The sequence below is a fragment of the Gordionus sp. m RMFG-2023 genome, chromosome 5 (assembly GCF_954871325.1).
Source record: "Gordionus sp. m RMFG-2023 chromosome 5, tfGorSpeb1-WG-v2, whole genome shotgun sequence".
Lineage (NCBI taxonomy): Eukaryota > Metazoa > Nematomorpha > Gordioida > Chordodea > Parachordodidae > Gordionus > Gordionus sp. m RMFG-2023.
This window is the reverse complement of record NC_088779.1, coordinates 26,447,228-26,464,149: the sequence shown is the minus strand read 5'-3', so window position 1 is coordinate 26,464,149 and position 16,922 is coordinate 26,447,228. Positions and strand designations below refer to the sequence as shown.

The 16,922-nt window shown below is 27.4% G+C and overlaps 1 protein-coding gene across 1 annotated transcript; it reads right to left on the bottom strand.

Annotated features, from left to right (window-relative positions):
* Nucleotides 1-1,970: 1,970 nt before the first annotated feature.
* On the bottom strand, nucleotides 1,971-10,848 carry LOC135930379 (succinate dehydrogenase [ubiquinone] flavoprotein subunit, mitochondrial-like). Its single transcript, XM_065467169.1, has 13 exons — nucleotides 10,770-10,848; nucleotides 10,656-10,730; nucleotides 10,391-10,608; nucleotides 10,209-10,296; nucleotides 8,444-8,608; nucleotides 5,447-5,651; nucleotides 5,027-5,270; nucleotides 4,633-4,828; nucleotides 4,038-4,241; nucleotides 3,733-3,939; nucleotides 3,121-3,264; nucleotides 2,705-2,821; nucleotides 1,971-2,249 (listed from the first exon to the last, which is right to left on the bottom strand). Exons 1-13 carry the CDS (start codon nucleotides 10,800-10,802, stop codon nucleotides 2,166-2,168), a joined length of 1,980 nt encoding a protein of 659 aa, XP_065323241.1. The 5' UTR covers nucleotides 10,803-10,848; the 3' UTR covers nucleotides 1,971-2,165.
* Nucleotides 10,849-16,922: the final 6,074 nt, after the last annotated feature.

Below are 16,922 nucleotides of genomic sequence, written 5' to 3'. Positions count from 1 at the left end.
AAATAATAGTAATTGAAACCCCGAATCATTATTTATTAGCGCTTTTTTAAATATTGCAGTGTAGATACATGTGTAAAATTTTTAAGAAAAGGATAGAACATTAGTAATTGAAAAAGAACCACTAATTTGCATGGTGTATGCCGGTTCTTACCGATTGAAAATTATTGTATTTTGTTTTATATCGCTATAATTATGCATAAAACATTCCAAAAAATATTTTTGAAATATTGTGATCTGACAGATTGCCGACTGATGACCGAGCAAATCTGATATACTATCGTTGACAAGATGATTCGTCATTGATATCAAGGAATATTAATTTTTATTTAATTGATATTTATTTTTAGAATTCGTTGACAAGTTAAAAAAATTATATGATTGGTAAGATAATTTTATCTTGTTTTGGTTTTTGTGTCAAAGATAGAGAAAGATCTTGACCAAGTGGCCAAACCAAAGAAAGGCACAATTTATATTATTTTTATAAAACTGGGAAAGGAAAGGCCTCATGGGATAAAGGTTCGAATGATACAAATATAAAATTTTTATTATTTTTTCCATATTTTTATATTACATTTGACTCCATTATAATTTTAAATATTACATATAAATTAATTTAGTACGCATTCTCTCTATACAAATTTCAGCATTCATGATGAGCATTAACATAAATAATAAAAATACGTTAAATTCAATTTTCTCGATTGATTTATGTCTGATTGTATTAAAAAGGCTTTTAGATTATTATGCCTAATATTTGCTCAGTCTATTTTTAATTTAATTTACTGAAAAGTATGTATACAACGTGGTTAGATGTTTGCATGTATTGATTTATCACCTCATATCAAGCATTACTTAATTTCATTTTGCATTTGGTTAGCGATTTTCAAATGCAGTTTTTTTTCACATAACCTAGAATCTCTTTATCATCACTGTCTGCTTCTGATATGTCATTAATATGATTAATCACATCTTCCTATATTTTTCCCTAATCATTTAAATTGCGAAAAATTAAACAATACTTTTCATAGCTTTTCACACCTATCAGCGTTCGCTAAGGAAAATATTCTCTAAAAAACCTTTTCAATTATACCTTCTCTCATAATTTCAACAAACCATCTAAAACATGGGCATCCGTTATAAAATGTTAATTTTTAAAATTCTTTCATTAAAACCCGTTACTCTAATCGGAATAGATAACATCTCGTAATACCTCGATTCTTTTAAAGGAGGTCCATTTCACATTCATTTTTAATATTTTACAACTCAAATTTATTATGTTTCAATGCAAATTTCTTTGCCCATCATCAAATCTGTCAATTTTTTATCGGTAAATATTGAAAGCGAATAAATGTTAGGGAAACTTAGATAATATTTTTCATCCTCAAATGTTTTCAGTCTAAAATAATGATATAGGCACAATTATTTAAAAAAATTCAAAAAAATATAACCTGTATTCAGATTCTGAAGTCGTTGATGATTTAAAGGTATTATTGCTATCATTATTTAAAATCTATAGCACTTATAGTGGTTGGTGCTATCTCATCTTTGTTCATTAAACATCCATAACAATGCCTTCTCACTAGTCATGAACGCTTAAATTGATAATATGTCAATACCAAATATAATTATCTGCTTCACTTACTTAATTTGACTTGCATTAGAAAAATATGATAGTGTGAAGGTGTCGGTGGGTAAATTTTTCTATTATTCAGGGAATATAAAATTTAAAAAGCTATGAAAGATGAAGTAAAGATAAGAAAGAGGTTGAGTCAAATAGTTTTGACGCTGATGTGTAATTTAGTGGTGACCACAGGGCAGGGAATATGGTCAAGAAAAATTCAAGGACTAAATATTTATTTTTAAAAAAAATTTATAATACATTCACAAATTGCTAAGAATACTTCAAATTAATTTACTAAATCGAAAAAATGTTGTGCGTTGGTTATTATCCGAAAATAGACAATTCAAATGAAAATACATATAATAATTTGTCTCCTATAATATTGCGAACAAAAATTAATACAATAAATAATATATATATTCATATTTAGAGTATGCGTTAAAGAACAATATAATACTTCTAATTCCCAAACTTTTCTTTATAAATTTTTTTTTTTTTCATAACAAAATTAATATTATTCAAAATAAAAAATTTCGCGTTTTATTTAATACGTTCGAATAGCTGGAGGGATTGGCTTGCAATTATCGTTTAGCGTATGATCAATGACAGGTCTGAATTTCAATTCAACCTTTATAAACAAAAAAAAAAATTTTTTTTTTAAAAAGGAAGATTTATCAGAATGCAGGGTTCAATTATTTAAAATTATTTTTTAACCCAAGCCCCGGTTAAAATTTTAGCTAAAATAATATTAAGTAAACCTCGATATTTGTTAAATAGAGGTCCAAACCTTTCTGCCTGCCATCTAGCAAAATCTCGAAGCTTACATAAAATTTATTTTGGCTAAAAGGGTCGTTTTAAAAAATCGACCCGAATCAAGCTTTTTAACAACCTTACATTCTTCCCACTTTTTACTCTTAAAAAATATTAAATCATAAAAGTTAAGGGTATATTAAAATGTGATTGTAATTGGCTCACAGTACACATTTTAAAACAAACATTTTAAAATAGAATGAAAAAAGGGTGAATAAAAATTTAAAAATAAGATAATTTATTTATATTTCCAAGTGTGGTACTATTTTATACTTTTCCATCTCCATCGGTGTCCATGAAAGCTAAAGTGTGCTTCCTCCAGTGCTGAGTTATGTCGCGTTTGGTCTGCCCTTCTATTGGCTTGCTGTAATCAAATTCATCTTCCCTTTTCTTGAGAGTTAATACACGTAGATTATAATAATTACAATATTTGCCGTGTAAATATGAGAAAAGTGATTAAATGCCAACTCGCCATTTTCCATAAATAGAAAACCATATATAGTGTAGATTAATATGCTTATGATAAATCATAAAATAAATAAAAAAAAATTTAAAAAATACGGAGTACTCTTTATTCCCGATATAACAATGTCTCTATTATTTTAAATAAATTCTACAAAAAATTTTTTTTAACCCACAGATAAAAATATTCTAATAAAAAAAGGGGGTGTCAAAAATTATCATTTTACAGGAAAATCTTCTCTGGCATGAGCACCTCGGCTTTCTTTCCTAGCCTCAGCTCCGAACATGATTTGACAGGCCGTCACCAATAAGTTTTTGAGTTCCAGAGCTTCTATTAGATCCGAATTCCATATAAGACCTTTGTCGGTTATCTTGAATTTTAGATGATTTATATACATTTTTTAAGAGAAAAGTGTTTTTTTTAAAAAAAATGAAAACTTCAATGGAATATATCTCTCCTCTAGGGAATAAAAAATATGTTCCAATAAATTGGGGTAGAAGCCTTTTAACTTCATATATCCTTGAGAGGTGGCACGTTATTGAGAGGGTGGGAGTATATAGAGAGTAATTTTATCTCATGAATCTATTGTATTTTTCATTCACCACAGAAAATACATTTTAAAAAAATATCCAAAGAACAACACAATTTTTCTAAAAAATATAAATGTTATAAACAAAAATGATCACGTGTGTCGCGATTTCTTTTTATAAATATTTTTTAAAATAAGTCATATTATAATAGTAATACCAAAGTGCCATTGTGCATACTTTGCCGAGAATACACAGTACATTGCTGTACCAATGTGAATGTTAAAAAAACCTATAAAATATTCCTTTACTCTCATATGCTTAGCCTCCTCGTAGCATTGAGATATGAGCTCGCATCCCTTTTTCAGCGTTTCTTCTGTCCTAAAGACGGCCGCGTAGTCCTGCATAATTTTCTGCATCTTGAGACGAGTTTCAGCTGGTGTAGGATCGGTTTTATCTGGAGAATATGCCGTCTGGATTAATGAATCCAAATCGGATATTGTTTTTTCGCCGGCACGCTGAATAAAATGTATATTGCATTTTAAAAAGATTTAATTTTTGAAAATGGTAAAGAAAATGAATAAATATAAAAAAGAAGAAAATATAGAAATATTACGTCTTCAAATTCGGACATTTTTTGACCAGGGCGGTAATTTTCAGTTATATAATTAGCTATTGCTCGCCCAAAAACCACGATATCCAACAAGGAATTGGCGCCAAGTCTGTTCGCTCCGTGCACACTGGTAGAAGCGCACTCCCCCGCTGCCCATAGACCGTCCACGATTTTGGTTGTATTCGTTTTGCGGTCTAAAGTGATAACCTTTATAAGTTTTTTTTTTTAATTTTTACAAAAAAATACCAATAAATGGTTTACAGTGAATATAGGTGCCCAACTTAAAAGGGGAAAACCGATTTCCAAAAAGGTATATAATCCATTTTTTTTGTTTCTCTTAATTTCCCCACTTATGGTTTTTCCTTTTAATTTTTTTCGACAATATTTGTCTTAATACTGGGGAAATCAAAATAAAAAAGGGTAAAAAAAAATCTTTAGCTTTTGCCTCCCAACATGGAAGGATATAACCGGTAAAATATCTCTATTCTCATTCCCCGCTTTCTTCGCTCCATTCTCCCTTCTTTATATTATTCTTTCTCATTCAATCCTTCCATTCTTCTTTAAAATTGTTTCCTTTTCTCATTAATTCCTAATTTACCTGTCCTTTGTAATTGGTTGGAACTCCTCCCATGTTGTAATGAACCGTGGGTAAAACTGGTATGGGTTGCGTGGTAGCGTCGATGCCCGCAAATATTTTGGCCGTCTCTGATATACCCGGCAGCCTCTCCAATATTAACTCGCGAGGCAAATGGGACAGCTGGATATAAACGTGGTCTTTTTCCGGCCCGCATCCCCTAGTAGTAGAAAAAACATTAGTGCATAACAATAAGCAGAAAAATCAATCCCTTATGAAAAAAATGACACTTTTATATTAAAGGACGTCATTATTTTATTAAATATAATTGTCAAAGACGTCAATCTGATTTAAATGTTAATTTTTATCATCGCTTTCTTGAATATTAATAATAATAATAAAGTATAGCAAAAAAAACCTCCCTTCCCTAATCTCCATGGTAATAGCCCTTGATACCACGTCCCGGGAAGCCAAGTCTTTAGCCTTCGGGGCGTATTTGGGCATGAATCTTTCGTTGAGAGAGTTTATCAGGTAACCCCCTTCGCCCCTGCAGCCCTCTGTCATGAGGCATCCTGCCCCATAAATGCCAGTGGGGTGAAATTGTACGAATTCCATATCCTGATTAGGCAGACCTGCTCTCGCTACCATACCGTTACCGTCGCCTTAAAATATTGTTTATTTTATTTGAGTAAATTATTTTAAAAAATCGAGAAAGAAACAGAGCATTAATGGTTTGTAAATTATCGCGTGTAAAACAAATACGTTTTTTTAGTGTATCTAGCTGTCTTTTCTTTCTCTAACACCGGACACGTGGAATAAAAACAATATTATTACTGACCCGTGCAAGTGTGAGCGGAAGTGCATGAAAAATAAGATCGACCGAACCCTCCCGTAGTCAGGATAGTATTTTTAGCCCTGAGCCTGTGCAAAGTACCGTCCTCCAACTTTAGAGCCATAATTCCCATGCATTCCGTCCCGGATGGGTCCATTATTAGGTCGAGTGCGAAATATTCTATTAAGTACTTTGTGTCATATCTTAAGGACTATAATAAAAATTTTTAAAAAAATAAAATAATAACGTTTATTTTAGTGTTCCGATACGCCTATACGCCCAATAAATTACTATTCATTTTATTTGATTGTTTAAGATTAACACTTATATATTATTGTTTACAATAAATTCAATAACATTGTTAGAAAAGAGTGAATTAAGTTATAAACAGTTATAGTTATAGGTAATCTCCCTTTTAGCCGATTGAAACCCGAAGATATAACTCAGCCTCAGGCTTTTGTTCGGAAAAATAAATTCAATCTTGGGATGAATGGGGAAAAAAACTGACACGTGCAACACAAGGCTAAGCTAATTAGTTGTTGAGGAATGCTTCAGTGGATTAACCCGATTTCCCAACCAAGATCCTCAGGACTAATGAGATTTTGGCTCATGTTCAATTTTCGAAATTTAGGAATTCAAAGTAATAAATTACGAATGGTTTTATATAATAGCAAAATTTATAGAGATACCGTGTAAATAATTCGAGATCCCTTTTCGTTTAATATATAGATTCATAAGCGTAAAATTAATTTCAGGCATGTTTATTTTGAGGCAAAATCAAATCTCATCCAAAATTCTCCTGTTTCTATAGAGTGGTTTTTACATTTTAACAGAGATGCGTGATCAAGGCCAATACTCTACATAGTTAAAGAGACGAAATCGCTACAATTTACTGTTAAAAAAATATATTTATATTTATGAAAAACCGATTAAATTTATATAACAAAGTTAATTTTTTTGATAATAATTAATAATAAAAATAATAAATTTAATAATTTTTTATATGATATATTTTCTTGCCAGCTGACGTGTATGATCTAAAACTTGTATTATCTTATAAATCATTAGTGCTATAAACATTTCTAAAAAAAATATAACGCATTCGTGTCGTTCAGCACCAAAAAAAAGAAGGCGTTGATTTTTGTTCGAAACTTCATGAATAAATTTAAATAAAATATCCGAGCCGGGTCGAATATTTTAAAGACGAGAATTTTAAATCTCCATCATAAAAATTAAAAATAAATAAAATATATTTAAAAATTGTATATCAGATTCATTCACTTCTAGTTTTATTTCCATTTTTTTTCGATTCTTAAAAAATATTTCAGTAAAATATAATTCAAACTTATTATTCAACTAATCATTATTTTAGGTTATTTTCAATCAAATTAAAAGCAAAAATGATATACTTGCATATTTTAAAATATAATATACTTTTTAAGTGAAATTATTTCATAAAATAAGTAATTATTTTATCTCTCATTTTCTATCTGTCCCAAATTAGGGCAATTATGACGATGCTACCAGGGAGAGAGCGCAAAATGAATGGTATCTATATACCATATTAAATTGCAAGAGGAACAGGAAATAAGGGAATTCTATCGACCAGTCGAATTGAGAGTGTGGTCATTCAAACTTACTCCTTTTTACGATAAATGGGGAGATAAAATAATTTGAAAAGCTATTAAATATGGATTTCATATTCGCTAAAAAACGATCCGTAAAATGCTGAATATGTATATTTTAATTTTTAAAAGGCTAAAGAAAAAATTTACACACAATGACCGAAAATATTTTATAAAGAAATCTGGAGGGGAAATTTTTTTAATTTAAATACGAGCAAGGCGTGCAAATGGTTATGCAAGTCACATCACAAAATTTTAAGGCGTTGTCTAAAATGAATTAATGTAGTGAACTGGGGTTATTTTTGAAAGGATTTCGTTTGTTGAGTGATAGCAGAAATAATCAGACCCTAGAGGAATACAGGACGGATTATGTCAATCTCAGGTGAAGAATGTCGTTGCTAAATATGGTAGTGCAATTACTAGGTCCAGAATAAATTTGATTATCGGTACCCATGTTATTTAATTGGTGTTTTTGAAGAAGGGCCAAGTATGTATCATTATCATGAGGAGCCAGAGGTGCGGCAAGACATATGGCGGATCGAATATTTAAGTTACCTATTTTGTTAGATATAAGTTTTATTATCGTTTTTAAGGTTATTATGATTTTTCCTTTTGTTTTCAATATTTGAAGGGTGTGGGTCATCGATCTAAAGGAAGGGTATTTTCGGATGCATCTTTAATCTGTTGAATAAGTCATTTTTTACTAAAATGGTCAAGTGTTTGTAAGGTGAGGAAAGAGTACGATAAAAAGGTCAAGCCAGTGGGCTAACTGATGAGAAATTATTAGGCAAGGATAATTTAAATTCTTTGAATAAGATCTTGCTATTTGAAGCCTTGCACCGTTAGGTATGCGAGATAAGATGTGAGGTTTGGGGGCAATGATAAATGACTCTACAGCAATGAAGACAGAATTTGCTATATTTGTAGAATTATGAAGAATATCTAAAACGAGTATTAATGGTGCACATGAAGGGTGTAAAGCAGTGGCATCATGCGTGGTTGCCAGCGCTATGAATGAAATGGGTGTAGGTGAAAAGATTCTCGATTTGGGGCTATTAATTTTTCCAGTACTATGGGGATAATATAGCGGCGGATATGAGAAAAATAAATCTTACAAATATTGATGATCAGGATCGTCAAAAATGGAGAAGGAAAATTCGTGGGAAAATTTGCCTAAAGGAGGCATTTTTTTAAAAAACCAAAAACTGGGGGCGAATGTTGGTAAAAATTACTCGTTTTTGTAGTTGGGTCAAAATTGGCTAAAAAATGGAGTTTTCCATCCTTTTCTTAGAAAATAAATAAAAATAAATTATCAACGTTTTTCACAATAAATGATCGGAGAACCTGAAGATGGACCTAAAAAAATAATAATTAAAACCTCTCCGTATAGCGTGTGCAATAGAGAGTGCCCTGTTCTATCAGCCACACAGCAACATCGTTGAGCTTGACCCCCTTTTCCGTAATTGTAAGATTGTCCACCAAAGCCTCTTTGATAAATTTTTCCATCCTTAGTTCGGCTAAAAGGCATGCCAAAATTCTCCAACTAAAAGAGGGGGCGATTTTTAAGTATTTTAAATCAAAAAATAAATAAATGAGAAGGGTAGGAATATGGAAAGAGGGAAGGAAGATATAGGAATACATTTCCATAATATCTATATAAGATGTAAGAATATCCATTATTTCATAATAAATTAATTTTAATAATTAAATTAATGATAGGATATTTAGTTTTTGATTGAATTAAATAATTACTATCGAGTTATTTGTTAGCATCTTACATAGATATAGCCTGATTTTCTGGGGGAGAGGGGGAGGTAGAATAATTTTTTCTGCATAAATTTTATTGAAAGTCTTTAAGTATACATATTAAGACCTTTGGCTATGTTACACTTTTTAAGGAATAATTTTGGATTTTCACTTCTTTTTTAAAAAAATGCTGGTTTTTTTGTTTTTAAAGTTTTGAATTATATTTATTATTGGTAAAAATTATTAATTTTGCTTATTTTTCTTTCAAATGATTGTATAATGATATTTGCATACATTTATTTAATATATAAAAGGGTGAGGGGGAGGGGGTGTTAGGGAGAAATTTATAATAAGCTAAAAATGATATTTAAGAAAACAGATAAATTTTCAAGGGAAGAGAATTTTCCACTTCCCCCTCCCACTTAGAAAAGTCAATGTCATGAGATATCCATCAAATATAAAACTAGATAATATTTAACATCAAAAATAGGAAAAGACATGAAATTGATTAACACCATTTATAAAATCCTATTATTTAAAAAAATTGTTTAAAAGAAAAGACTTAAATGACAAAATAAGGAGATTTAATGTATATTTGGTGAAATCTCAAGTTTAAATCATTTACTATTATAAATTTTGAAAAATCTGTTAACCAGATATACATTTCTGCATGTCACCAAGAATTTTGGACAATTTTGAGATGAACTTTTTAACTAGTCTTAATTTATATTCATTTTTATATAAATTAAAAAAATAGAACAAAGTTTATGGCAAATATTGTTTATAATTAAGAAGGTAACTACCCTACACATGCTGAAATCATTTCCAGTAAATCAGTTTTTTACAATGTAAAAATGCCCTCTGTAAAGATTTAAAATTGAGAGAATCAAGATATCCATCTATTCCATACCCCAAATGACATATATATATTTGTGTTATATTTGACAAATCTTGGATAAGGTGCCTTTGTTAATAATATGGATGATAAATACATATGCATTAATAATAATGTATAAAAAAGGAACAAACTTAAACCAAAATTGCAGTAACTTTTTATTTTGTGTAAAAATAGTTTATTTATATATTATTATAGAGCTATAAAGGAATTTATAGGTTTACACAAATGTAAGAATTAATTAGCCATTAATTGATTATAAAAAGTAAAAGAGAACCAAATATATAAATATAAATATAGATAGGTAGGTCTTATAAAGAAAAATTAAATCCCATTTTATAGGACATTAACAAGATAAAGTAATAGGGATCATTTCTTGGTATTTATGTATATAAAGCCAAACAATTATTTTCCAGACCAAATAAAATTTAATATCTTTTATTATTATATATAAAAAAATTATTCTAAGTTAAAATAAAATAATTAAGTCAAAATTATAAACTTCAATAACAGCTTTTGGAGCTTGCTCTGTCATATACTGAATAGCATCTTGATCACCTAACCAATCAGATCCTTTAATTGTATCATACCTAAATAGAAAAATTTGATCTATAAAATATAATATTTGAACAACTTTACTATAAAAAACATAAGTATACAATTAAATTTATAAAAAACAATTACATATGCCATCTCCAATCATCGGGTTCCATATTACCCAAGGCAGCATTTATTCCACCTTGTGCTGCAACAGTATGACTTCTAGTTGGAAATAATTTAGTAACACATGCAGTATTAAAACCAGCATTAGCAAGACCAAATGCTGCTCTTAGACCAGCACCACCTGCCCCTACAACGATGGCATCGTATGTATGATCAATGACAGGATATTCTTTTGATATCTAAAAATATCAAATATTTACTTTATATATTAAGATTAAAATAAAACGCTATTTGATGGAGATGCTCTTGTATGTGCAAGAATTTTTTGAGACACATAATTTGAGATCCGATATGAATTTTTCTAATGATAAATTTTGATTTGGAATTAAAGTTATTTTACTTTGCTAATAAGCTTGTACGAACTATGCATCATATGTAATTTACAAAGGCTAACCAAAAAAGGTTAACATACGTCGAAAATATATAGCAAGAATTTGGTGAATGTGAGAAAGGTTGGGTAAAAAATTATATAACCAGACTGGAAAAGTATTGACGAGAAAAGGGAAGCATGCCCATGAGATCGAAGTACATAAAAGAATAAAAACATGAACAACCTAGACATAGAGTCACTGAACAAAATAAAGCAAATATTCTGGAAACAACTAATCTGGAAGAGAAGTTTGGAACATGAAGATATTGGAAATGGAATTGCGATCGACACCCCTCAAAAGAAATATTCTATTACCAAAAAGGTTTCATAAGAATTTATTTAAGATAAGGAGATGTAATAGAGTTAAATTAAATAATAAGCTTAGATAATAATAAATTAATAAAAAAAAATATCAAAACTAAATAACAACTCTTAACGATACTTCAACAGAAAAATAAACTGGCAAAAATAGATTTTCGCAAAGAGAGGAATGTTACATATATAGGCATTTTAATATTAATTAAAATAAATTATAATAATCATCATAGACATACCAAAATTTTCCCAAGAGTGGAAAGGGGGGAGATTAATATCTTCCTTTTTGCTATCTCAAAGTTGAGTTGAGCTATTTTTTATAGAGGTTTACTTTAATCATCTTATTAACCTTATTTAGAATGTACGATTTTTAAAGAAATAAATTATTATAATGATTATTTTGCTTTATTCCTAACACATAACATAGTCAAATGCTATGACAGAAAAATATATATATATAAGGATAATTACTCTACATAAATATTAGGTAGCTAAACCTTAACATTATCTAACTATCAATAATCATAATGGCTGATATATATGTTTAAACTATATTGCTATTGCAATATTACTTTCTATCATTCAATTATCTACATTAACCACTTTTGTTTTAAATCACTCGTTAAAATTATCTTAATATAATGTCCTCATTTTTCATGTGTATAGAACAAATTTCTATATTGTGAGCAGCATTTTATAAAATATATATTATAATCAGGGGCGTTGCTAACCTTCACAATCTCAGGGGGCTCAACTAAAAAAATTTTATGGGGGCTTCGCCCCCATACTCCCCATTTTGGGTTTTATATTAATATATTATACTTTTTTAAAATTTGTTAACTCTGAACAATTATTCTGATTTTCATATTTTGTCATTTATTATATAATGCATACAAAATAAACTGGCATATAAAAAATCACATAATGTAATTATAAAATTCTTAGCAGCTTACATAGATAAAGGGTTAAAGGTTATTAAACTAGTATAATTCTCTGTAACCATTTTAGACAGTGTTTTATAGAATGGACTAATAAGGAAAAATTTATAGGCCTAAACCAAATCAACAATTTTTGTTGGAGAGAGTATTAACGACCCATCCAAATCATAAAACTATATGGTGGTTAGAACTTCCTCTTAGATGACATATTGGAAGCTAGCTAAGTAATCGAGAAAATTATTGTGAGATATTAAATTTCTAAAATATTATCTTTCATTTTAAATGATATATAAACGACTACACAGTTGACCATTATTTTTATCTAAAATTTGCAATTATATGCTCTCAGCCGTTATAGTAATAATCTTATATTACAAGCAACACAAATAATAGATGCTGGTTAATTTGCAGTAATAGCCATGACACTCACGATGTAAACAAATATCAGAATTTATTATGTTGTATAAATTGATAAAATAAAAACACTAAAAATCTTTGGAAGAAATATTTATGCAAATATATTGAAGCCTAAAGTTATTTACACGGAAATGCCATTAGAAATGAAATATTTTCTAATTATAAAAAGGACCAGAATTATATGATGAAACAATTAAGATTTTATATAATTTCGCACCACCTTGGTATATTATATCTTAAAATAATAACAAAAATATACTTGTATTAAAAATTTAACTCAAAACTGTTTTTCGAAAAGGAAAAAAATAGCTTTCCTAAAAACAATAAAAAAAGAGAAGAAAAGATATCAAATTTATTACAGCTATTGCTGAATGAATAATAAAATGTTTTATTTTTAAAATTATTTATAACTAAATAGATGGCGTTAAATACTTGAATGCAAATTGTAACTATATTTATTATAAAAACTAATTATTAGTATAATTTATTATAGTATTAACTATAATATTATATAACTATCAAATACGTCTATAAAAGTGGCATTTTATCTAATATTTTATAAACAACTATAGGTTACTAACTTTTTATAAAGAAATCTCTTATACTTATTTAGACCTTGAAAATATTTTTAGGAATATGTATGATAATAAAATTTAAAAATAAATATACAGTGGATTAGTCATTTTGAACTCGGCTAATTACAATTTTAAATTTTTTAATTTTCAAATAATATATGATATATTTATTTAATTAGGGTTAAATAATAAAAGTCAATTAAATTTCAACTGTTAAAGCTAAATTAATATTTAGTGAGTTATTGATATTATATTTTTAATACAGAATTTGATTGCAAGCTGACATAGTGAAAATAGAATTTATATGTATGAAATATTCATTTAATAAAAATTTAAATAGTCTTATTAATTTCTAAATAATAAAATTATATCTATATATTACTTAATGGAATTATAAAAGAAATCATTCAGTGGGCAATCAAAAAAATTTATTTTTAGTTCAAGGGGATATTAAGGAGCCATTAAAAAAAAATTTTTTGCTTCAGAAGGCTATTCAAATTTTTCAGGGGGCTCGAGCCCCTCTCCTCTCCTCCCCTCCTAGCGACGCCACTGATTATAATCTTGTTCGTAATGTAATTTTTTTATATTATAACAAAATGTTGATAAATATATGAACAACTAACTTTTATAAAAAGAGATAAATTCCCCAAATATAGCTAAATTTAGCAAATATTAAAATATAAGTTAACTTTAATACATCTAACTTTCACTTAAATTCCTTGTATAAGGTCTGTAAATATTATAAGAATAGAATGGATCAGAATATAAAATTATATATTATAGAATAAAATTATATTAATATTGAATATGAAAATAAATAAAATTTTGATACTATAGTTGCTTTATATTTTATTGGTCTTTTATTTATAATTTTATATTATGTATTTTTATATTGCTTAGGGGCTATAACATAATTTAAATTTATATATTAACTTTCTTTTGATTAAAAATTAATTTATGCTAAATTGATTTAATATAATTCTTGTTGAAATATTATTCAAATGTTTTTTACATTCAATTAACTTTTAGCAAAATATTTATATATATATTGTTAAACTGTGATAATAATCATTATTTTATTACTTAAGTAAATGCCTTTAATTCTTATATAATCGATCCTAAAATTCCTAAAGATATATACAATAAAAGCAAGAAAAATAAATAATAATCTGGCAAGCCACGCGTCCCACAGAGACATAATATTGCTGTTTTAAATTAGATTTGACATTTTCTTACAACGATCAGATTCGGGAAGCAATAGTAACTGAATAGTTTGAGAAATAATATTCTTAGACTGAATCTAAAAAAGAAATTAAAATGAATTCTCAAATAATTGATTTAAGTTTTTTTTATAAGAAATAATATATAATAATGTTTGGTTTTCAATAGGCGAGTTTTTAACCCGAAAGCCCGCTAATCTATATTGTTTTAAAAATATTTTTAACCCCTCCGCTCGCTCATCATTTAAAATTTTTAACCATTGCTGACTTTAGTTTATATGATATAATTATTCTAATTTTAGATATGATTATTTTTAGTGTTTTTGAAATAGCATATGAAAGTCAGAATAATTCATATTATGTTTAGGTAATTTGAAAAAGAAAATTTGTCGAGACCAATAATTTCTTTTATCAAATTTGATTAATACAAAATGGTTTATTCGTATAATAAATTTTTTCCAATCCTATTAATTTAAATTATGGGTTTCATTAATTTATTTATTTAGACATTTCTCTATAATAGAATTCATAAGTAATATAAATTATTAAAAGTTTAAAATTAATATCTGCCTTATTTTTAAAAAATAATCAATTATAAAAAGATAAAAATAATCAACAGTAATATTATAATAATGCAACACTTTGATTTCATTATGTGTTAGTAAAAGAACAGTAGAAACTAGGAATGTAAATAAACAATTAATCTTATTTTTTAAATATAAGAACACGGGAAAAAGTGCGAAAAAATATTATAAAAATGCAATAATTTCACTTTATGATATAATTGATTTTAAGGCATAATTGATATTATATACAATAGCAATATTTAGCTAATTTTGATATTATCTTGTTACATTTTGATAAAAGAAAGGAAAAAACTAATTACCTTTAAACGCTGCATTAGAATATAAAAAAAATTTTATTAATGTGAATTGCTGAACACTAATATATACAGTAACCATGTTTTACCTGGCCTTACGCCTAGTCTCTCCTATTATATTATTAATTTTTCGATGATCTGTATATAATCTCCGTCATAGTTGGCTGAGCCTTAATTCTAAAATATGGCATATTTATATTTTGTGCTTATTAGTGCCTGACTTTAACTAATATAGTATAAATATTTATTAGAAAGAAAATTTTGACCCATCTTAATTTTAAAAAGTAACTGAAGGTATATATTCTGTAAATTTTATTATTGTTTAGAGCTTAATTGCATATTTATTTAATTCGTTTGGTAAAATATAAAGAAAATTGCCAAAATAGTTATCGTGCTAAAATAAAATATAAAAAAAAAACTATGTACCTGGCTTACTTTAATATTGAATGCCTGACCAGTTTCACTTCCTCACTCAAATATGAGAACTCAATAGGAAACTGAGTTGCAAAATAAAAAGAATGACGTCACGCTTTAGAAGTGAGCCAAGCTTTTGGAAATACTAACTCTGAAACTTATATTAAACCATTAAGTATGGGTTATTAGTATATTTTATTGCTTTATTCTGTTTGGTAGTTGGTTTAAAGAAGAAAAGAATTATTAATAAAAAAATTGTCAAAATTAGAATCATGCAAAAACGAAGAATATAGAAATTCTAACTATTTGGCTTGCGTTAATATTTAGTGACTCATTAATTCTTTAATCAATATTGCCAGTCGTTAAAAAAGTATATGAAAATATAACTAACTTATCAAGTCTTAAGCGTAAAGTTAGCCAAACATCTGGAAACATTATATCGGAAATTTATGTCAATAATTAGTGTGTATTTCATACTTTTTTAATGCTTTAACCTGTTTGATAGATAGTTTAAAGAAAATTTTTCGGGCAAAATAAAAAAAATCGCCAAATTATCATCATGTTGAAAGGTAAATTATAGAAGAAATGAACAATATATAATACCTGATTAGTACCTATTAGTTTATCGATCAGTTTTTCTCATTCAAATAAATCTCAGTTATTAGTGTAATAAAAATTACGGCACGTCTTAATCTTAATCTTAAATATCGAATTTTAAATTTCCAAAATCAATTTCGTGCATTAAGATTTATACTAAGCGTGAAGATTGTCAAACTTTTGGAAGCAATAATTCTATGTCTAAAGAACACCACATTTTAGTTTAATCTTCAATCCAGTAGCGTACGCAGGAATTTGGTGTGGGGGGGGGGGGATAATTAAAATTTTTTAAAATAAAATTATTGTTATTTAAAAATATCAAGCATAAATTTATTAGGATTAATAACTATTTCTAATATACAAATTTAAATTAATATGAATTATAAAAAATTAAATATATAAACCGATATATAAAAATAAATTTGATTTAAAAAATATTAAACGGATATAACCGGCGGCATATAAATACTTTAAATAAATCTGAATTATAAAATATTAAGTGGATATAACCAGGATATGATGACTATAAAATAAATAATCCATAATAGAAATTTAAATTTTTTTGAGCTTTTAAAATTTATATATAAAGTATAAAAAATCTAAATGTTGGAAATATGAATAATTATATTTTTTATGTAAAAGAAAAATATATAAGACATTAAAAAATGATAGCACAAAAAATATTATAGAAACATTATATTTTTATAATGTAAAATCCAATCTTCGTTGGGAGTGAGCTAATTTTTCAATTATCTCATCCGTGTTTG

Excerpts from the sequence above, each read along its gene's own strand:
- LOC135930379 (XM_065467169.1), bottom strand. The coding sequence starts at position 10,802 with ATGATGCATAGTTCGTACAAGCTTATTAGCAAA. Across the intron at positions 5,271-5,446 it reads TTCCGCTCACACTTGCACGG|GCGACGGTAACGGTATGGTA; the intron begins GTCAGTAATAAT and ends CAATATTTTAAG. Across the intron at positions 3,265-3,732 it reads AGGAGGCTAAGCATATGAGA|ATAACCGACAAAGGTCTTAT; the intron begins GTAAAGGAATAT and ends CTAAAATTCAAG.